At 38.0% G+C, this 19996-nt stretch overlaps 2 protein-coding genes and 1 non-coding gene across 4 annotated transcripts; 1 reads left to right on the top strand and 2 right to left on the bottom strand.

Moving 5' to 3' along the window:
• Positions 1-1892: 1892 nt before the first annotated feature.
• Positions 1893-6158, bottom strand: ankrd16 (ankyrin repeat domain 16). Its single transcript, XM_053344150.1, has 7 exons — positions 5734-6158; positions 4792-5012; positions 4593-4635; positions 4011-4119; positions 3767-3928; positions 2686-2764; positions 1893-2127 (listed from the first exon to the last, which is right to left on the bottom strand). The coding sequence occupies exons 1-7, from the start codon at positions 6069-6071 to the stop codon at positions 1961-1963; spliced, it is 1119 nt and encodes a 372-aa protein (XP_053200125.1). The 5' UTR covers positions 6072-6158; the 3' UTR covers positions 1893-1960.
• On the bottom strand, positions 5537-5624 carry trnay-gua (transfer RNA tyrosine (anticodon GUA)). The gene is given in 2 exon segments: positions 5537-5572; positions 5588-5624. It is a non-coding gene; the product is annotated as a tRNA-Tyr (tRNA).
• Positions 6159-11775: 5617 nt separating the features above from the next.
• On the top strand, positions 11776-17747 carry glt8d2 (glycosyltransferase 8 domain containing 2). Of its 2 annotated transcripts, none has more exons than XM_053344151.1 (9): positions 11776-11794; positions 14492-14632; positions 14732-14891; positions 15455-15572; positions 15708-15792; positions 16011-16123; positions 16320-16486; positions 17204-17316; positions 17523-17747. In XM_053344151.1, exons 1-9 carry the CDS (start codon positions 11776-11778, stop codon positions 17699-17701), a joined length of 1095 nt encoding a protein of 364 aa, XP_053200126.1. In that variant the 3' UTR covers positions 17702-17747. The 2 variants fall into 2 exon arrangements, with proteins under 2 accessions (XP_053200126.1, XP_053200127.1); XM_053344152.1 differs by having other exon boundaries at positions 14492-14596; positions 14717-14891.
• The last annotated feature ends 2249 nt before the right edge of the window (positions 17748-19996 follow it).

A 19996-nucleotide genomic window follows, 5' to 3' on the forward strand; every position in this document is an offset into this window, starting at 1 on the left:
ATACATCATTCTGTATATTATAGAGAACAACATCCAACTGAAGCAACAAGAAGAAAACACATTTTTGACTGGAGGAAAATGTACCTTGAATGTATTAATTTTGAAGTGTTAGAAGTCATTTGTTTTGTATGTTATATATTGTTAAATATTCAGAACCCTTAAATTTTGCAGAGTTTCATCATTCCCAACCTGCATACACAACAAACTGTCACTCTTAGTTGGTTTTTGAACAATGAAGTCTAACTAAATGTGTTCAAATTGCTACTAGAACAGAAACTCATCATTAAATCATGTCAGGAATTCTACCAACAACTGAAGTGCAGTGATGTGCAATCCAACTCTCTTGTCACTATTTGTGTTGCCAGCGTGGAACAGATTCACAGTGGACACACCTCTTTAGTAAACCCAGTGACATTCATGAAGTTGGCTTCTGTATTAGTCACATCCCATGTTAGTCTGTATTATAGGATATACAGTCTGCTAACAAATTAATGATAGCTGCAGTGTCAGTACAGTATGCACAGTGACAGGATATGCTACCCATGGTTTTAGCACAATATAATGGGTAGTAGGTCATTTTGATGGGTATCTCCTACCTTACAGTATGTGCTACCCATGGTTTTAACACAATATAATGGGTAGTAGGTCATTTTGGTAGATATTTCCTGCCTGACAGTATGTGCTACCCATGGTTTAAGTATAATATAATGGGTAGTAGGTAATTCTGATTAGGTTCTGAGTAGGTATTATTCTGATATTTCCAGCATGACAGGATGCGCTACCCTACTTGACCGGATGAGCTACCATGATTTCTTTAGGGTACGTTATCCTGAGTGGGTAGGTCAGTTTATCACTTGTCTGAAAGTCTGCCCTACTGGTAGGTCATCCTGAGGAGCTAGGTCAACTTTTAAAAAGGTGAAATTCCCCTTTTCACGAGCCAAAAACTCAGTGTAACATTATTTACAAGCTCAGCATTTTCCAATGTTACTCTTTCTCAATAGCATCTAAAGGGATGCAAAGCACATAAAAGACACTGTATTGTATGGCCCTTTTAAGTCTGGAGCCAAGCCTTGACTTTAAATATTAAATACCATGTCAAGGAGCAGTCACTGTTCTAAGTCCTAAGTCCAAGAAAACAAAGTTGAGAAATATAAGAGTCCAGTAATAACCCAAAACCTAGACTTTTTCTAATTACATTTATTTCATATATTACATGCATACACTAGTTATTACAAACAGTATTTTCAGACAAAGACACATCAGCCAGCCACAAAGTATGGACCTATCAGACATGACTGCTGATGTTTAAAGCTTAGGTCTTGTTTTGTGAGATTGCAGTCTAGTAAACATCCACACAAGCGTGCAGTCGAGCAGGTGTGCTTATCTTTAACGTGTCCAATCATGTCTCACAACCTCACTGCGCAGCATAACAACAATTATGCATACGTGCAAGGGTCGATGTGGTCGGTCCTCATTGCCACTAACGCAATTAAGGTCTGTAGTCCACATCACAAGAAGTCAGTAGAACCCAGTTCAGGTCTCATGTAAATAAAAAAAGACTGTAAAGCTTGACAATGTAGTTTTTGTTGAACTGGTGTCATGAGTTAGAGTTGCAGGATAATGATAAGATAAGTGGAAAGAAGTCATAAAGTCAAACTCACTCTATTTTTATCAGTAACACAGCACTGTCTGCTAATATTAACCATCATTAGCTACCACAAATGTTCTTATAGCAGCTGAGTTGTTTTGCTTGCAGATTATTTATTAATTCAACATTTAATTTCACTTTTATTCAAGTCATATGACCAACACCTCCATTTATTGAGATTACACTACACAACTCAATACAAGATTTGTGTTATCAAACTGATTGACTGAAGTCCCGTGCAATGTTTCAGATTATTCTTCGTACTTCTATTTAATAAATAATACATAACCTATTTTGTATCACTGTGGAATACTAACTGTTCCTATCTGGTGAGCTACACTCAAACACTCTCACTACGTCTGGTCTCTTGGCATGCTGGCGTGCTGTTACTCCAGATGTGTCTTCTGAGTCTTTGAGTCCGAGCTGTAGGAGTGTCCTGGCTGCGTCTGCATGCTGCCCGATGCAAGCCATGTGAAGAGCTATGAGTAGAAGAGAAAATATGAAAATATGAGCGTAGTAAAGGGCCATAACTGACAAAACAAATGTGCTAACCATTGTTCACAGACTGTGATGGATTGTCTATCCATGACATCACTTGTCCCATATTCCAGGCACATGTCTGGTTTTATAACATTATGAAAATCAACTGGGCAACAAAACTAACTTGCTGAAAGTTTCGTTGCTCAGTTGATTTTCATAATGTTATAAAACCCGACATGTGCCTGGAATGTGTGACAAGTGATGTCACATGCCTCTGAACGCCAATCAGGATATAGCGACATCAGAGTTGAAATGTGACAACAGTTGAGTTGTTGTTAATGCTGTCAAACAGATGTTTCAACCACACCCACACAGCCCTGATGAAGCTCATCAGCTGAGTATTAAACTCTCAGTAAATGAGACTTTTTTCTCCCCAAATTTGAATTTTTATTGTTGCTATTTTGCCAGGAATATTTTATGTAATAGAGAAACATCATACATCATAAATTCGCTAATGAAGCTGCAAAACGCAACATGGAGTCTGATACACTGCTTACCACTTCTTCCCTTTTTGTCCCGAACATGAAGATCTGCACCCAACTCCAGCAGTGTTTTTATAGTGGATGTGTGGCCTTCCTGAAAAAAGCACATTCAAGTGAGAACATCTTCATATTGTAATTCTGCTACTATTTTATCTCTGTCCTAATAAAAGGATAGATGACATATGTTGGACAAATTGTAGAACCCTCTTAATGTAACTTGGGAATTTGATCAAAGTATATACAGTAAATAAATTTGAATTAAAAGGTGCAGTGTGTAGAATTTAGTGGCATCTGATGGAACAGACATGGCAGAAATTACTCACCACTAGATGGCACTAAATCCTACACACTGGTCCTTTAACTACTGGACAGAAGATGCCAACTTTATTGTCATTATACCAGCAGTACAATTACATTGTGTGAGGCTTTCTTTCAATAAATAAGATAAAAAGACAAACAAACATACACAACAATATAATATTCTAAAAGAGATGCAAAGTTGCACCATCAGAGCAACCTTTGTGTAAGGTAGCAGCATAAATGTCTTTAAGTGTCATTTTTCTGTGAGGAGGGGAGTAATAGAGGCAACAGCTCTAGGATTTACACATCACACTTGTGTCACTTGTATACTGGACCATGATTGGCTCCAGATTAGTTATGATCTTGTACATATATCATAACTAAGGTGAGCAGTGAGCACACAGAAACTTTCCGCCTTGTGAAAACAGCTAATGCACATACATCATTCTGCACACTCAAACATCCAATAGAACAAACAAGAAGCAAAACGTATTTTTAAATGGAGGGGGTTCAAAGTCTGTAGTACAGATACATCATCAGTACAGATAGGTAAGGGCAAAATTATTCCCAAACAGAAAAATGACTAACATTGAACATGATGTCTGAAAATATACTGTGATTATTAGGCTGTAAATGCAGAAAGAAAGGTTGATACAAACCAGCTATTATTTATTGTAAATGGTTGATACTACATTAAATTTAAGATGTAATGTAGTGGACTTTTAGCAAGTTTATTTAACAGCTTCCTTCAGTCTAAGATACAACTGACTTGTGGGAAGAGAAAAGTATGTTTAACCTTGGCAGCGTAATGCAGGGCAGTGAGCTGGATGGCAGTCGCTCTCTGGTTCACATCTATGTTGAGCTCCTTCACCAGGAACCGCAGCGCCTCGTCCTGGCTCGTGACAGCGACCTGGTGCACCGGCTGAACCCCGAGTACGTCAGCTGCTGTTGGAGAAGCCTGCAGTGCACACAAGCACATGTAAATATCTGCATTTTAAAAGTGCACTGAAACATTACTGGATTGAAATACATCGTTCTACCTTGTGCTTCTCTAAAAGCAGCCTGGCCACTGAGACGTGTCCGTTCCTCACGGCGTCCATGAAAGGAGTGACTCCACAGCTGTCCCGGGTGTCTGGGGTGTAGCCACATCTGGAAGGAGGGACAGTGGAGGTGAAGGACAGTAAGCTGCAAATCTGACTGAACTCTTTATTCCAAAGCAAGTCATACATAAAATCAAATGTATGGAAACAGGATTATAACTCCATGCTTTAAACAAGGATAAACATAAAATATGATTCAGTTCCTTTTCCTCTTTATCTCTGCAGGGTACTTTCACTGCTCTTTTTTTTGGAGGCTGCCCAGTTCAACCACAATCTGATCTACTGACTACTGAGCAGCTTCCCTGCACCACTTATTCATTCAACCTGCCAATCCAGATATTGAACCAGTAATCTCTGGGTCACATTAATGTTTATACCTGTAAGTTTTATCAAGCTTTTTTATTTTTTAAGGGCATTCTCAGTCTGTGACTATGAGGAAAAAATGTGGGGGCGCACACACCAACTGGAACACTTTACAAATGTGACTTAACAAATGATTTATTTTTGGGAAAGGGATCCTACCTCTCCAGCAAGATCTTTACAACCTCTTCACAGCCATGCATCGCTGGATGATGAACAGAGAGAGCATGAGTTGTAATCTGACACTTTTCATTCAGTCATCAAAGCACACACACTTTGATCATTATCTTCACAACTTAAAACTGCCTCAGATCTAAATAGGAGTCTGAGATCAGGACATCAGGATGTGAGACTGTCTCACCTGCAGTGTGCAGTGGCGTCCTGCGCGTTGTGCTCTCCGTCCTCCAGACTTCAGCCACATTGAGAAGCAGGTGCTGTATGACCACAGGATCACCCTCTCTGCAGGCGATGTGGAAGGAGTTCCAGCCGTCCTTGTTTCTCAGCCCCGGGTCGGCGCCATGGGACAGCAGCTCCTGGATCACGTCGAGGTTCCTCCGAGTGCAGGCCATCATCAGAGGAGTCCTGAGAGTGAGAGAAAAGAGGCTACACTGAACAAACGATGTGAACTGAATCTACTTGGCACATGACATTACACAGCTGTTGAGAGAGACCAGTGAGAGACAATGATGATGTAGAATCTGCTGCAATAAATACACAAATCATAATATCTAAAAAAAAAAAAAACCCTTTTAAATAAAATTTGCAGCCATGATGATGAAAATGTAGGGTTATATTAATTTTGCATTAACTTTGTTTTACTTTTAGGTAATGTTGTATTCATAAATAGAATATAACCAGTGGTAAAACAGTTTTAAGTAACTACATCAGAAAACACCATAGAAGATTTTTCTAACATTCATTTTAATATATTTGAAGAGCAAGAAACTCTACTGGTTCATGGTTTATGGCCGAACTCTCCCCTGTAAATATAAGAAAAAAAAGAAGAAAGAAGCCTCGAGAATTAAACATAATCGCGGTTAATAATTCTGATTTGTGGGCACTCTGTAGTTGATTTAAAAAAAAAGTAAGATAAAAAAAAGTATCCCTCCTTCGAGCCGGATTCGAACCAGCGACCTAAGGATTTCAGCATTACGCCACTACAGTCCTCCGCTCTACCAACTGAGCTATCGAAGGGAGCTGGAAGCAGATGGCTGACGGTTGCTTTTTAAAGCCAACAGATGGCGCCACTTATGTTAAAAATATATTGGTTCAATTTTCACCAGGTTATTAGTGTCATCCTCACCAGTCAGCCTTCTTCAAACTGTCCACTTTGGCTCCTTCCTGCAGCAAGTAGCTCACACAGCTCTGATGGCTCATGGACGCAGCTTCATGCAATGGCCTCTTGTAGTCGTTGTTGTACACCTCCACATCCATGCCTACCCGCCTTACCAGATACTCCACAATGTCCAGGTGTCCGTGTCTGGCTGCATAGTGTAGTAAGGTGTCTCCGGACCGGCCGAAGTGTTTACAGCGGACAGTCTCCACCACCGCTGAGCCACCTGATGTAATCTGCTCCTCCAGAGAGCCATACTGTCCCTCCTGAGTGAGCTTCACCAACTGTTTTAAAGTGTTTTGATCCATGCTGAATGCTGGGTGGAGGGTAAAGACTGCTGCTGGACTTCCAAATGTGACTAAATACTACTCTGAACAATCTGGAGACATGCTGGAGAGAAGTGTTGTTACCAGCTTTATTCACACTGTAGCAAAATATTACATGGCCAACCATGACCTTTCACTGTTTCTGTCAAAGCGCTACAAAAAGTGCACAGATATTATTATGTCGTTTATAATGAAATATACAAATTGTTAATACTAACGTTAGGCTATACATCTTGCAGTATATCCATGCATTATAAGTCTTTAATTAACTCCTTAATTACTCCTTAATAAATGATACACCATTACATTTATGTTACTTGTTTGTAAAGGATTGCTCTGAAGTTAATACACCTTTCCAAACAAATGTACTACTTTTATTTATAGTCCGGTTTTCAGTTATACAAATAAATATAATCAGACAAAACTAATAATAATAATAATAATAATAATAATAATAACAATAATAATAATAATAATAATAATAAGATTTCATGAGTAAATGAGGCTAACAATAATAAAAGGCTGTCTAACAATTACCTCGTTTGGCAATCGTTTTTTAATATTTTTTTTGCATTATTAATTATTATCCAATAGCTCATAGATCAAAATCGTTGCCGTCCACAGTACTAGTTAATATAGGCTAACTGAATCTCACAAGCTTCACTATAGGGGATAAACTTTAGTTGTCCTTTCAAGCAGAGCGACATCCCTGGGAATTATGGGAAATGTAGTTTTAATGACAACACGCGTTACGCTCGTTTAGAACCCGAAACAAGTTTTCAAATTTGTTACAGAATATAGATTGGTAGATTTGCTTTGTATAAACTGCATACACGCCACTTTAATATTATATTACAGTTCTTTGTTATGGTTAAAATAAATTAACTTAGCCAAAGTTAAAGTGAGTTAAGCTTTTTAAACCTCACTGGACTTTCTTTCACACATTGTGACTAAACATCAAGGCTGGAACAGAAACTGCTTTTTCAGCAGAAATGTATATTTTACAATCACTGCAATGATTCAATTAAATGTGGTTTGGTCTCGTTTCTGGCTGAATGACAGGATCAAGGGGGCTCGTGAACAAGATGAGTCACATCTGGAGGGAAGAAAGAGGGGGGGAAAAAGGTGGGAGAGGAGAAAAGAGGGATTGCTGTTGAGGTTGAGTCTCAGTTCTCAGAGGTTTTACAACATGGACCAGGAACACCAGGAATGAGACTGACTGTAATCACCACCCTTCTTTCTGGTGAGTAGGCTACATTATGAATATGCTTTATTTCCATATATGCTACATGACTGATTATTTAAACATAAAGCCAGCACTGACACACCTCCATCATGTTTGTTTTATCTCTGTCTTCTAAAGTACATATTTACTAAAATACTATACATTTTTCCAGTATGCTGTATGATTGTTATAAGTTGCGCCTTAATATTGCTCATGGTTGCTCTTTTCTTACATCCCTGATGCATTGGTAGACAAGAGAACTTTTTGTCCTTCCACACTGAAAAAAATTCCCTACTACAAATACTGCAAGCCTGAGTTAACTTTAAAACAAGCAACAAAAAAATCTAAATGCGCAACATATGACAAAAATGTGTTTTCAATGCAATTCAATACTGTTTTGGGATTGTTTAAATATTTTGATGTAATCTTTGAGGGGAGTGATCTGCCTCTTTTTAGCTTGTTTCAAACAATGAAACAAACTCAACAGGGACATCTTGGGTTTTCCTTCCTTAAAAGTCTCAACAAGTAAAACTTTATTGAAAATCAATTAAATGTTGGATGGCTTTATATTTATGATTTTTTGTCTTGAAGTGGTTAACTGGATGGGTTTGGAACTTTTTTGCAGTGTGCTGACTAAATGCCCTTATGTGTTTGGTAAACTTCCAGCCCCCATCCAACACACACACACACACACACACACACACACACACACACAAAGACAGGGAGAGAGAGAGAGTGAGAGTGAGAGAGAGAGAGTTACAAGTAGCCTATCAGTCACGGTTTGCAGTTTTTTGTGTTGTTTCTATAGTGTAGTTGCTGCTTGCTCCCTATATGTCTAAGTTTATAATGCCCCTTTGATTAAGTATGTAATGATCCTATATGTCTAAAGTTTGCCTGAGCTCCATCTGGGTTGTGGAGCATTGCTGCCTGCTGTCAGAACCATGCATGTAACAGCAGACATTAAACCCTTCAGTCCGCTCCAGTGGTTCACAGATAGCCTAAGTGCTCGTGGAGCGGCACGTGTTAGATTCTGATCCACACCCTTTGCTGCATATCATCCCCCCCTCTCTAAATCCCATCCTTCCTGTTTCTCTCCACTACTACCTGTCTAATAAAACCTTAAAAATCCTTCTCAGATGTTTTCAATGTGTTATTTAAATGCATGATTGTTTGTGAAGGAGAATAGGCCAGGGTTTTTTTTCCAATTTAAAAGGCTACTATATCTTTGTTTTGCCTCCATTGATAAAAATGGCTTAAATTAAATCACTTTATTATCTTTCATTTTCATTCATTCCTCTTTTTTTTTGTTAGCCAGATTTACAATGAAAATGATATATGTTGCAGTTTGCTGGAGTTTTTACGTCTTTGCATTTGTGTTCCTGGACAAGTGAGTCCTTTGGTTCTCATCTTCTTCTTTAAAGAAAAATGTAAAATTCTACACAGTTGAACAATACTTTCCACTCATATCTTGGGATATTTGATTTGAAAGAGAACTTATTCTAATCATTTGTTAACTCCCCCTGCTTTGGTCCCCAGCATATAGTTTAATCAATATGCTAACGTCGGAGTCCATCACCTCCTTGACTTGATAGCCTTGCCTTTCATAGTACACAAACAGCGTAAGCACCCCTGTTACCTGGTGCTACTAAACAGAAAACACTGTAGTTTCACCTTCTTTCAGTCTGCAGCCCACTAACCAATGGATGACATCACGGTGGCTTTGTCCAATGTTTTTTACAGTCTGGCTGTTATCCGCCATGCAGGCTGGTAAAATGGCTCCATCGTGTCTATTTGTATCTGTGGGTTTGTGCTGCTGTCAGTGTTGGAGCCTCTGCATGAGATGTTTTGGTTGGTAAATATGTGTTTAAAAACCTTATTTTGGGGCTATGCTCAGGGCTGCACGATAAAATACCCCAGAGTATTTAATAGAAACTGTTGCAGCAATTTATTTTGAAAGAAACTCCAACACTGGGCATGGAATAAAGAACAAGTGGTATTAAAAATGTGAAAGTTTATATTTTGTGGTACAAATTTCAATAAAAACACTGACAATGTGACTACAAATGCACTGAAATTGGAGAATATACAGTATTGCATGTAAGCTTAACAGAATATTAGTCTGAGTGGCTAACCAATTGTTCGAATGCAGGCCAGAGACAGTATCTTGGGCAGCGCTGCATTCTGTGGAAGGAGTGTGTCTGAAACTAATCAGCTCCAGATGTTCGGAGCTGCTCTGAAACGATGACAAACAAACCAGAAACAAATGCATGACACAGCGTGTACGTCCTGCTTCGCTTCAGCTCGCTTTGAGTGTGCAGGTTTTTAGAGGGGAGTGTTGAAACATGAAAAGCAGACAGTGTAGGTGAGATGATGTCTGATTACTTTACAATGAACACATAAATAGTTATTTCAATGAAACCCTTTGTTATCTACTGACTTTAAGAGGAGACACGGATCAGGGAGAAAAATCAAAGAGGGATTTTTTAGGCTTTGACACAGCTGATTTGTGCATTTCGTCATTTGATGTCATTGGCTATTGAAGTTATATAAACGTTTCAAAGCCTGGAAGGCAAGTAGAATCCTTGATGAAGCCCTGGCACCAGGAAGGAAGGCAGTGGTGGATGGTTTTGGACGAAATACAGCCACATGTGTCATCCAGTGTCTCCTGGCTTTTGGCCTCAGTGAATTTACTGCGAGTCAGGTCAAAGTGGCAGTTTGTCACAGTCGAAAACATCAGTAGAAGCAAAATATATGTCAGAATATAGTTAGTTTTGCTGTGATTAGACTTTGTGGGGCAATCAAACCCTTCCTTAATCATTCTTAATCAGATATCTAAAAAATAAAAGCCCCCCTGATATCAACACTCTCTCCACGATCCTGTTTTAGTACTAAAATATGTCTCACCCTCAAAGAAAAGTAATATCTCTGAAACAGATGCTGTGTTTCAAATCACTTACTTCTGTTAGTACATTTCTGTGTAGTACACTGTGTACGCTATGTACTACTAGCGCAAATTTCAACAGGTTAGCGTTGCCTCAAATCAAACACAGCCGTTGCGCACTTACCAGAAATGATGATTAGCTAGTTAGCAAGCTAGCATCACAGACTGCTAAATTAACCCAATAAACCTACTGATGGCTTATATGTGATAACAGTATAGTGGTGCTTACTGCAAAAAACATATATAATTTAAATTTGTGTAACGCAGCGATGTTCACCATGGTTACAATGTCTTCGGTCGCCATTTCCTGTTAAGAAGTGGTCCCTCCCCTTCTGCTACGTAGCCAAGATGGCGACCGTTGAGAGTGAGAAGTGTTCATAGTTCCACACTCAACTTTTTGACAGTTTTGAGTGTACCATCTGAGTACTCATAGTGCACAGAATTTTTCCATTCTCAGTGAACACACTTATGCACTCAAAATATTAAGCATACTGTAAGTACAGAAGTACGATATATGAGACACAATAAGAGTCACAATATTGACCTAGAACTATGAACGCGCAGAGATTACTTAATATTTCTCTGGGAAGTTGGAGCAACAATGGAGCCATTTATTGTAACATGTTAAAGTAGTTGGTTAGCATTAGTCTATGTTCTACTTATTGTCTTCACAACTTATGAAAAGACCAAAAGTAATGATGAATCTATCGGTCCCAATACTTTCTGATTTTCCTACCCTACACTAGTTCCTACTGAAGATGTAACTCTATAAAATCAGCTTTCAAATATACAGTCATGTTTAAATAATGCTCAGTAATTTTCCTTAAGAAGCTTGGTGCTGTCGTTTTTAGAAGATGTTACTCATACAGGAGGGAATTCTGTGTTTGTTGGGGACTATTTACAGCAGCGAATTGATACATATTTGAGACTTTGCAGAGTGTTTCTGGTTGCAGAATGGCGCGTGTAGGATTAAGGAACATATCACCCAGTGCAACAGTCATTTTAATAGTTTTTAATAAGCTTTGGATAAACACTAAATACATTCAGTCTTTTAAAGGGATTTGTAAGAAAAAAAAGACAAATATAGAACATCATCAGCCATATCATTTATAGAATGTTAATATATAAAAAGCTATTTGTGCAGTTATCTTTGCATCCATCTGTGAACCATATTCATCTCTGGTAAAAACAACCTGGTTCTTCAGCCTTGGATACACTTAACCATGTGTTGTGAAAGTTCTTAATTTGTTTATTATTTTACAATTCCTCCCCTCTATTTGTACAAAAAAAGAGATCTGTCATCTTCATGGATTTCAAATATATTTTAAGTAACTTTCAGCTGTGTTGCCAGGTGTTGAAGGGAAAGGCCAGATCTTTCAACCCGTCATTCGTCATCATTAACGCCAAGAAATATATCATCTTTTGTTTCTCTCAAAGTCTACTTCTCTTGAATGACTTCATAACTTTCTGTCTTTTTGTGTGTGTTTTTTCACAGATGTGGCTGGAACCAAAAATGAAATATGGCTCTTTTGAGAAAAAGTAAGTGAAAATGAATTTGATTGAAATATCTCTGATTATTGGTGACACTGATTTTCATGAGACAGAGAAGAAATATTCATGTTTCGCTTTAATGTAGATGAGCAGTAACACTAACAGACTCGGTTGGTTGCTTGTGGCTTAACACATTAATATGAGCCTGGCTCTGCGGTAAAAGTGAAGATTAACTAGTGCAACTGCTACAAGTAAAATACCCCATCATTTCTTTCCAGTGAGGGGAGCTGGAAAACATATGCAGTACATATATATATGCGTGTGTATGTGTGTGTGTATGAGACAGAGAGAGAGGGGGAAAAAGTGTATGTGTGCAGGGGGATGGTGCATAATGAGGTAACCAGATGACAGGCTGTAAGAAGTTAAATTTTATGATCCCGTCTAGTGTGTGAACAGCAGCTGGGGCTGAATGCACAATACTTGGAGGCGTTTGCTTCCAAAATGAAACTTATAAAAACGGATGCATATTTTAAATGTGTCATAGTACAAAAAGTAGCAGTAATGTTTTCAAGTTAAAACTTTCAGAATTGAATTTCTTGTTTTATCTTAAAAGATTTTTGTTCCTTGAGAAAATATTTCTTTTGTTGAGCTGATGAAACTTAAGACCAAACGATCTGTTCTCTGACAATTTGGCACTTCTTGGGACATTATAAAACATTTCAAAACATATATATGTACAGCCTTTGACCTTAATTAGGCTGAACATTACGCTACAGTGTAAATCTGCTGGTTGGAAAGCCTACTGCGCAGACAGAAGAGCGTTTTGGAACTTATACCTGTTCAAATTAGTTATGGCACCTGAATAAGCAGCCAAAAAATGATAAAAGTGTAAGTGGTAGCAGATGGAGATTTAATCCTCTCTCTGGTCTGTGTGACAGGCGTCTGGTGGAAAAAGTCAAATTTTGGTATGAAACACAATGTGTAGTCCTGCTGCTATCAACTCAGTTATCAACTCAGTTTACACTGATTTCTATGCTAATGTTTAGTGTTGAAACAATTACAATCAGTGAACATAAAAAAAACTGATAATGGATTACGTTTTTAAAAGGAGTAATTGGAGCAATTTTGGAAATGTGCTTACTTGCGGAGAGTTAGATGAGAAGATTGATACCACATGCCAATTGTGCAGCTAGTGCCAGGACACAGTTAGCTTCACTTAGCATAAATAATGGATTTAGGTGAATTTACTCTGTCCCAAGTTTTAAAAAAAACACCTAAAGCTCACTTATTAAAGACGCTGTATCAAGTTAATACAAAAAGAAAGGTGAAAATAATAGTTAACATGTGCTAAGTGTGAAGCTAGTGCCAGGACATATAGTTAGCTTCACTTAGCATAAATGAATTTAGGTGAATTAACTCTTTTTATAATTAATAATATTTTACGTTTTATAAAAAAAACACTTATTGCCCACTTGTATCAAGTTCATACATACACAAAAGGAGAGGTGAAAACAACGGTTTGTGGTTTCATAGGGAGTTATGTGCTTGGCTAGCTGTGTCGTTTCTGATTTCTTTGTCTTCCCATTTCTCAATCTGACTCTTTAATACTGAGCAGGCTGGACTACTGTAATGCTCTCCCGTCTGCTCCAACCAAACAACTTATAAATCAACTACAGCTGATTCAAAACTTTGTGGTCCACGTGCTGACCAGGACCAGAAGGAGAGAATAAATTACACCTGTTTTAAAGTCTTTATGTTACGTTCCGTATTGATTTTAAACTTTTTTACTTGTTTTTAAAGCGCTTCATGGTCTTGCATAAGCCTGCATGTCTCACATGGTTACAGTATGGCCCCTCAGGTCCTCTGGCAGCTTTCATTTGTTCCAAAGTGCTGGATTAAAACTTTTGATGAGGCAGCTTTTAGGGTTTATTCTGCGAGCAGCTGGAACACTGCTGAGGAGCTGACAGCAGCTTCTTTAAACGTTAACTTGAAACCTGCCTCCTTACACTGGCTTTTGATTAGAATGATTTATAGACATCATTTATTTTATTTTATTCACTTATTGTGATGAGTTGTAAAATGTGATTTAATCTTTTATTATTACTATTATTTATTATTAATATTATTAGAATTTCCATTCTTATCAGTTGTATTTGTCTGTTTTTGTCTATTTTATCTAGCTTCTTATCTAGTTTATTCTTTTATTATATCTTTATTATTATTATAACGCCTTTTAAATCTGACTCGTCAGTCATTTATGAAGCACTTTGAAATGCACTAAGCTGTATGAAAGGTGCTATACAAATAAAGTTTCATTGACTGACTGACTGATAGACTACAGATTGTCATTTGTTCTGTTTGAGTATAGATTAAATGAACAGAATACAGCATGTTAGTGTGTTTTAGAGATGCTCTTTCCAGTCTAAAATAAGCTCCTGGCTATTTAACATACAAGTAAGAAGAAAGTGGCCTTAATTTTGTCATCTAACTCTCAACAAAAGAGTGTATTTGTGTATTATATGTCAATGTATTTCCATTGTCATTTATCAAGCGGAAATACCAAACAGTATCTGGTTCAACATTATAATATGTGACAATTTGCTGTTTTTCTCTGTTTGATATGATTGTACTGACCTGTTGGTCAGTACAAAAGCTATATGAGAGTGTCACCTTAGGCTTTGTGACCTTGTGATGAGTATTTTCTACTGTGTGTTCATATACATGAATCTTCTTCCTGCATTACAGTTAATCGGGTCCTCCTGGTGCTGCTGGTGCTGATGGTGTGTCTGCTCCTGCACAGCACACTACTCAGAGCCTCCACTCGGCCCAAAGTCTCAGGTACGAAAACAGGTTTTTATATGTTTTCCCAAACCAAACCTACAATGAGCTGCATACAAGCTAAAACAACCTCTGCTTCTAACCTCTCCTCTTGATGTCTCTTAGATCGCTGGAAGAACCTCGGCAGCGCAGCACAAGGTCCTCAAGCGAAGCTGTCAGAGGCGGATAATGTCATCCCTGTCATCATCTGTGCATCAGAAGAACGTATGGGTGCAACCATGGCGACCATCAACAGCATCTATAGTAACACAGATGCTAGCGTGTTCTTCTATATTGTTACTCTTCGTGATGCCATCAAACTGGCCAGGTTTGCGATTTGTCTTCAACTATAAATCATATTAATCTTTAAAGGTTTAATAAGTGATGATTTTTACATTAAAGGTGGTATGTGCTCTTATATGTCTGTTTATCACCTATAACTGTTTCAAGTACAGAATGGGGTTGTGAATCACTTGATCGTTCTTACTGGTATAATCCTCACTTACAAATGATATGCAAAAGTACACAAAAAGGTACAAAACTGTCTGCTCTTCAGGAGATAAGTGGACTGTTGCATTAAGAATCCAATCAAAGGGCTTCAAATTCTGTTGTCACCCAGCTGATGGCAGGCAGAAGGTCATGGTTAAGCTTTGTAGAACATGTTGAGTAAATTCATCAATTGAAATCATTTCATGGATTGGATTTGTTGATCAACTCAGCATCCATGGTGTAGCATCTTGTTCATTTGTGCAATGCATAGATTAAAAAATATGGACATAATCACTGATGACACAGTAGATTGATAACAGTCAAATCAGGTGGATATTCATTCTTAACTTGCCTTTGTCTGCTCCCTGTAAGGCTAATCTTACCATCTTTGCTTCTTCCTAGACGTTACATAGAGAAGACTAAGCTGAAAAGCATCAAGTACAAGTTATTGGAGTTTAACCCCATGGTTCTGCGAGGAAAGGTGAAGCCAGATTCCTCTAGACCTGATCTGCTACATCCAGTGAGTTCTGAGTTTGCTTCTGTTCATGCACTGTTACAAACTTTATACATGGACAGATGCAGTTCTTACCTACTGTAGAGGTGAAGCTGCATTTTCAAATAGGTGAAATAACCTTTTGAATCTTTTGCTTTGCAGCTCAACTTTGTTCGCTTTTACATACCTCTGCTTGACATCAACCATAATAGGGTCATATACTTAGATGATGATGTCATTGTGCAAGGTATGTATATGATCATGTTATATATATATATATATATATATCCATGCTGAATGCTGAATCATGAACCCCTTAAGCTGCTGTGTTTTCAGGGATGAATGTCACATATCTTTTTGTTTGGTTTGCCGATATATTTCCATATAGGATGATAGTGATGTGACAGGTGACAGGTGAAACATGTACACATGTTGTACCACTGAATGGTTTTTCATTCTTTCCAGGTGACATCAAGGATCTGTTCAGTATCAAACTGAAACCAGGACATGCTGCTGCTTTTGCCACCGACTGTGACCTGCCCTCTACGCACGAGATGGTGCGCAGCATCGGTATGCAGGTGGATATTTATGTTAATTTTGTATTACACATTTCTTTGTCATTCTGAATATTATGTCTGAAAATCAAAAAGCAATAACCCAGCATGGATCTTTTGCAATGAAATATGTGTATTGGTCTATCATCTCTGAAGTAGACAAAAGTTTCAGTTTCAGTGATTGAAATATGGTTCCCTCTCTTCTGAGTTCGTCCCCTAGACAACGTACATGGGCTTCCTGGACTACAGGAAACAGGAAGTTAAAGATCTGGGAATCAACCCCAGCGATTGTTCTTTCAACCCTGGAGTGTTTGTTGCAGATGTCAAAGAGTGGAAGAAACAGAAGATCACCAAAGAGCTGGAGAAATGGATGCAAGAAAATTTTGAGTATGCACAGTGACCACCGACAGGTTTTTTTAACATGTTGTTAGTTCATCCATTCATTAATTAATTCTATTTAATTGTATGTTGTCCAGTCTTTTTCTTTTTTTTACCAAGCTTGTTGGCTTTGTTGCAGTGCCAAGCAATTTAAGCTTTATTTTACGTATTAACTATTCACTATTTTTCAAGTCTGTCTTGAAACAACAGTCAGGAGCCCAAATGAACATTGAAACCATACTGACCATTAGAAGATCCATTCATAATTCACTTACAATGTAAGTGATGGAGGACAAAATCCACAGTCCTCTTTCTGTGCTGTTTTTCTGTTCTATACTTCCACCACAGCTCAACAGGCAAATACTGTCCGAGGAAACACTAAGAGGGAATTTGATGCTAAAAAGACTGTACAGTAAATGTGTCAGATATCAACTCACACTGCTGAAGCTGAATAGAAGCTTCACATCTACTTTTAAATGACTGTGTGGACACACTGTGGATTTTGTCCTCAATCACTCATTGAAAGCACATTTGAAGTAGATCTTTTAGTAGTCAGTATGAACATATTTTACTGTTCATATGGACACCTGACTGTTATTTTAAGAAATTGTAAACCTGTTCTTTAGTAGATATCGATTTTGATTTGTTTACTTTCAAGAGTTGGGAAGAAGTAGAAGTGTCTGCCAGATCAAAAACCCTCCACCTCTTCTCTGTCTTCTCCAATAGAAACAACATATACAGCAGTGCCATGGCTGGAGGCGTGGCAACTCCACCCATGCTGATAGTTTTTCATGACAAACATACAACACTGGACCCACTGTGGCATGTCAGACACCTGGGTAAGATCATCACTCTTCTCCACATATGGGAGAATTTCAGTTAAATTGCAGTCCTCAACCGGGCCAGTCAGTCAGAAAATGTAGTATTACCCACTTTCAGTGTATCAATACAAAATAAAACAGAGAAATGTGACTAATTTCTCTCTAAATCTGATCTGCAGTGTTTGAGATATTGAGTTTGATGTGTTCCTTTTGCCCGTGTCTAGGCTGGAGTCCAGATGCTCGCTATTCAGACAGCTTCCTGCAGGGAGCTCACCTACTGCACTGGAACGGCCCATTCAAACCGTGGAATTACCCTGCTGTGCATATAGATCTGTGGGAGAAATGGTTCATACCAGACCCCTCTCGAAAGTTCTCCTTGGTACGACCTGAGAACCTGATCTGAGGTCTGTGGATTGTACCACGTCTGAGCCATGGGTTGGCATGAGGCAAGGGAGGTTCAGGACTTACTTGAACAATGTTGGAAAGCATGAAAAACTCAGTGAATATAGTGTTGGTACAGTGAGTTCTCTGTTAAATTGCAAAAAATGTGACTAATCTGTTGTCCAAAGAATGTTGTATTTTGGTGACAGATACCTGTAAAGATATTATAATATTATATGTACGGATGTGTTCAAAACAAACTCAGAATAGTGACATTTCTACAACTTTGTGAACTGTGTAAACTTGAAATGTGTCTCCACGACAACCTGAAATAAATTTTCGGGAAATCTGATTTTTCACATTTTCTCATCTTTCCTGGTATTTTTAAACCATCAAATAAGGCAATGAAATCTTGACATGAACATAAATTACTTTGACTGGTTACTGTTAAAGACATATCACTAAGCTATGACCAACTTACGAGTATCTTGGGTAGACTTAAAATAAGGTTTTCCAGCTTCTGAACATTCTTTGAAAACATTCTTTGGAAATAAACTCAGAATTACCCATTTCCCCGACAACAGCATTTAGTGCTGTTGCTCCGTATGAAGTTCAGGAGATATTGTTTGGAGGTGGAACATTTTAAAGAGGATGTAGCTTAGTGGGCAGTAGGAGTATATGCAGGAATGTTAGTGAGACAGAAGCAAAACTGCAAGAAAAAACGTGCAGACTGACAACAAGCTGCCACCTACATACTGCTATAAACAAGAAAAAGAAACCTTTACTTTGGATACGTCCATTTCCACATCAATAAAATAAACATAATACATAATAGAAAGGGTAAAACGAAACTATAATACTAAGGCCAAGACAGTACAGATATATACAGGGTCATGGCAGTATTGGTTAAGATACATTTAGATGTGTTCCAAGGCAACAACAGGGACGGGTATTGAAGGAGAGACAAGAAAGATTTTCATTTGTTGGATTTTTATGGAGAAGCTTCTATTTAAGCCAAACAGGAAGGAACTTCTGAACAGCTACACCATTCATGTTTATGATTTGACTGTCACACAATTGACACTATTATTGTTATTGTTGTATGCAGGCGGCTCATATTTCAGCTAAAAGTGCGCATGTGGCACATCAGTATCTCAACAGTGCTGCTCACAACCGAGTCAGATACATGAATGTCAACCATCAACACAAAAACATTAAAAGACTAAAAAAATCTAAAGTTCACGTACTTCTCACACTGCATAAATCAATGTGTTTGCTTTTAACACTTCATCTAAAGACGGTGTGCTAAGAAAAGGTTCACTTCTATGTCTCTGTGTGGAACTTTTCACTCTCTTTTAGCTCACTGGTTTTGATTTATGACATATTTTTCGTGACCCTGAGTGTCCAAAAACTGATTTGTCACACTCCTTATTACTATCTTAAACACTTATTTGGAAAAATCTAAGTAACGGCAATGCTATTTTCTAACTTTAATTCCTTTTCAGCAACTGTACAAGTCATCTTAAAAGATGGAAACTCTGAATCTAGTAGAAAATGAACTGGTTTGCCCTCCAGAAGGTTTTCACTGGGGAAAGAACCAGTATCATCTGGCTAAATGATGATCACTTTAACCATGAGACAATCCTGCTGTCCCAGTTCTAGGAAAATGGCTAATATGTTGTAATTTGATGTGAAAATTCATATGATTTTAAAGGTTTGTCACTATAATCATGTTTAAATAACTGTTTACAATAGAAGAGAAACTGGTGGGAGTGGTTCATGAGCATGCAAAAGGAGAACTTAAGTTAAGCAAGCCAGTAATTAACTAGTAAAAAAGTTACAAGAGGCATGAATTGAAAACCATTTTTAAAAGGAGGTATAAAATAGAATAGTTAAGACCAGCAAACCGGACTACCGAAAGGCGCAGTTAAAAAGAAATGTTTTCAGTTTTATTTTTAAAAGATAATAATATTGGAGCCCACCTAACATGACTGGGTAAAACATTCCAGCGGTTTGGAGCATAAAAGCTGAAAGACCCTGGCAATGGACGACCTGTTCGAGATGAGCCTAGGGATCTGGCTGCTTCTAGCCAGACCGAAAACAGGCATTAAATTCAATTCTAACATATACAGGAAGCATGTGTCTTGAAGAGCCTTTCATATGATATTCATTATATTCAAATAGAGATTTCTATATTTCTTTTTCCCCCCTGTGTGCTCCTCTTTTTCAACCCAGTCAGAAAAAGGGGATGTCACTCATTTTCATGCACCAATGAGGATTTTGCAACTTTTGAATCTGAATCTTATATTAGTAGTCT

This window comes from Scomber japonicus, chromosome 23 (genome assembly GCF_027409825.1).
Source record: "Scomber japonicus isolate fScoJap1 chromosome 23, fScoJap1.pri, whole genome shotgun sequence".
Taxonomy (NCBI): Eukaryota; Metazoa; Chordata; class Actinopteri; order Scombriformes; family Scombridae; genus Scomber; species Scomber japonicus.